The 2,594-nt window shown below is 38.9% G+C and overlaps 1 protein-coding gene across 1 annotated transcript in view; it reads right to left on the reverse strand.

Moving 5' to 3' along the window:
• Window positions 1–2,594, reverse strand: part of LOC106514836 (ATP-binding cassette sub-family A member 1) — a gene marked incomplete in the record, with an annotated part of 219,691 nt that overhangs the window by 205,576 nt on the left and 11,521 nt on the right. The window contains 2 exon segments of the mRNA XM_014004287.1: window positions 153–269; window positions 1,158–1,297. Coding sequence (XP_013859741.1) covers window positions 153–269; window positions 1,158–1,297 — 257 coding nt within the window.

Consider the following 2,594-nt stretch of genomic DNA (forward strand, 5'->3'; position numbering starts at 1 on the left):
ATCTCTTCTCTCAAATGAACTGATTATGTTGATGTAWAAGTGGCTATCATGGCACAAAGTTTGTAGAAGTAGTGGATTGATTAAAAAAGGAAAGAAAATGAAAATAAAACAATAAAAGAAACAGTGATTTGGATCATTTTCTTGAGTTTTACCCGGAAGGTGTTGACTTGAGGGCTGTTTTGCATGAAGTTCCAAACACGTGGCCCGAGTTCATCCCATGAATCTGCGAGCTCTTTTAGCATAGCCAGGGAGTTGAATGTGCTATTCGCCTGAAACAAACAAAAACACAAGAATCTTTAGAAGTCAATAATTCTACCCCTCCTCTCCTGACAGAAAACACAGAGTTTTCTGCTCCTGCTGAGGCAGAACAGGCATTAAAGTCCTTTACATCTTCACTCTCTGACATCGTTACTCTGCTACCTCCCACCCCGRCGCTCTTCCTCCTTCTCCCTGATGAATGTAAATGGGGTTATTTACTCCTGAACACGGACTTGTAAACAATCTGTGTTGGTTGCGAAGAGCAGAACAGCGGGCCTCGTGCTGTGACGCCGGCAGGTTGTGCTCAACCTCATTATGTAATTGCAACGGAAAATCTTCCATGGTTTATTTTAGCTTGGARGATACTGAGCTCCCGCAGATTTATTGTGTCATAAAATAAAAATGCATTAAAGCATCCGATCAGATCTTTTGAAGTGATGTTCTGTGGAAAGGTTATGGAAAATTTATATCTTACGGCTTATAGATAGTCCTGAACAACTTCAGTTTGTAGAAATAAAGGTAATTTCTGACTGGACGGGCAAGCTAAAGGCTAGTCTTTTCATGGTGGTTGATAATAATAAAGTTTTGTACAATAATAATAATGTTTTGTATTTGTACACCACTGTCGCTTTTGAATTACATGAATTTTCAATTCCTCTGCCGAAGGGGCTCCTGGCTGCGYTGGATATTAGCAACTTGCTACAGTTGTAACGATAGCTGYATTTTCTAACAGCCTGAGCCAGCCGCTCCTCAGCGGAGTAGTTAAAGCAAAGCAAGAGAATTGCACTCGCTTTGTGGCATAAACATGTTCAAAAAGTTCTGACCAACCACATTTGTGGCACACACCCCTGTGAGCAAAACATTATTGATATATCTATATACATGTTTTTTTAACCTACTTCTTTGACCAGAAGGCGAGCGGCAGGTGTATCAGGCGCGTACAGGACCTTCCCTCGAAGTAATGGTCTGAAGGTGCTCCAAATGTAGCGCAGACTAGGTGTGCCCTGCAGGGAGTCGATAAGAGTCTGACAAAAATCACCTGCAGAGGAGAGGTGAGTGGAAAAATAAGGAAAGTCAAATCAAAAAGGACACAAAAATATTAGCAAAAAGTTTTAAAAAATACATTGCTTTAGCATTAAGCACGCATGCAGCATAAACAGAGCTTCTATTTTATACCATAATAAGAACACAGGACTGTGGTTTTATGCAGTACTCTTAAGCTTTCATTTTAYGTTAATTTCTGAAGCAGACACATGTTTATTATAATAATTTATTCAAACGTTTTCTTAATTAAAATAAAAACTTGCCAAGCTGTCCGCAGAGATTGGGTTGAGGRAACAACTTATTAAAGTCGAAATTAAAAAATTCAATCTGACGCCCACATATCTGAGAAAAATGAATTATGAGACTGTTTTCATTCCTAAACATCCCCATGGCTTTTTATTCACCTTATTTAATGCTGGTAATAACTTAAACAGTATTAAACCTGTAATTCCTTAACACTGTCTAAATGTTGGGTTATAGTAAAAACAATACATCCTTAATCATTTTTGTCCTACTGTGTCAATACTGGAATACAAACATTAAGAACAACTACATCTATTGGATGAGTACTCATGAAAAAGATAGGTTGACATTGCAAACATCTTCAAAATAGAGCATTTCCTGAAAGAAAATACCAGTGAAGTAGCTTCTGCATTACTTCACACCAAAACAAAATGCTCTAGAGCAGTGGTGTCTAATCCTGGTGTCACAGTTATGGTAGGGTTTGGTGCCAGATACAGACAACRTGGGGAATATGGTGGGATAAACTACAATTGATCTTATTAAACAAAATACTAATGTGGCGTGGCAGAAAACAGAAAAACACAAGAGGAGCTCAAAAGGGACTGAGTGACATCGGTGTAAACCATACAATGATCTGCTGGAGTGGTGGTGGTGGCAGAGGAAATGAGGTATTGGAAACAGACCTAATTAGAGACTGAGCTGACTGAGGGGGAATTCATGAATTAAACACAGGAAAGCTAAAACAAGACAATTAAACACAAGAGTTTCAACATAATAAAACACAGAGAATATTCAAAAACACTCAAAATAGATGAACCAAAACACAAGGATCATTACACCTGGTCCTCGTGGGTCACTATCCTGCATTTTTTAGATGTTTCCCTGCCTTTACCCACCTATTAAAAGGCTTCTGTGGAACTTGAAGACCTCCTGAACAAAAGGGATACATCTAAAACACGCAAGACAGTGACCCTTGAGGACGAAGACTGGACACCAGTAGCCATGTTTCCATCCAATTGTAATGGGGATTTTTAGTGTAGGAGATACCC

The sequence above is a fragment of the Austrofundulus limnaeus genome, unplaced genomic scaffold (genome assembly GCF_001266775.1).
Source record: "Austrofundulus limnaeus strain Quisiro unplaced genomic scaffold, Austrofundulus_limnaeus-1.0 Scaffold23, whole genome shotgun sequence".
In the NCBI taxonomy this organism is placed as follows: domain Eukaryota; kingdom Metazoa; phylum Chordata; class Actinopteri; order Cyprinodontiformes; family Rivulidae; genus Austrofundulus; species Austrofundulus limnaeus.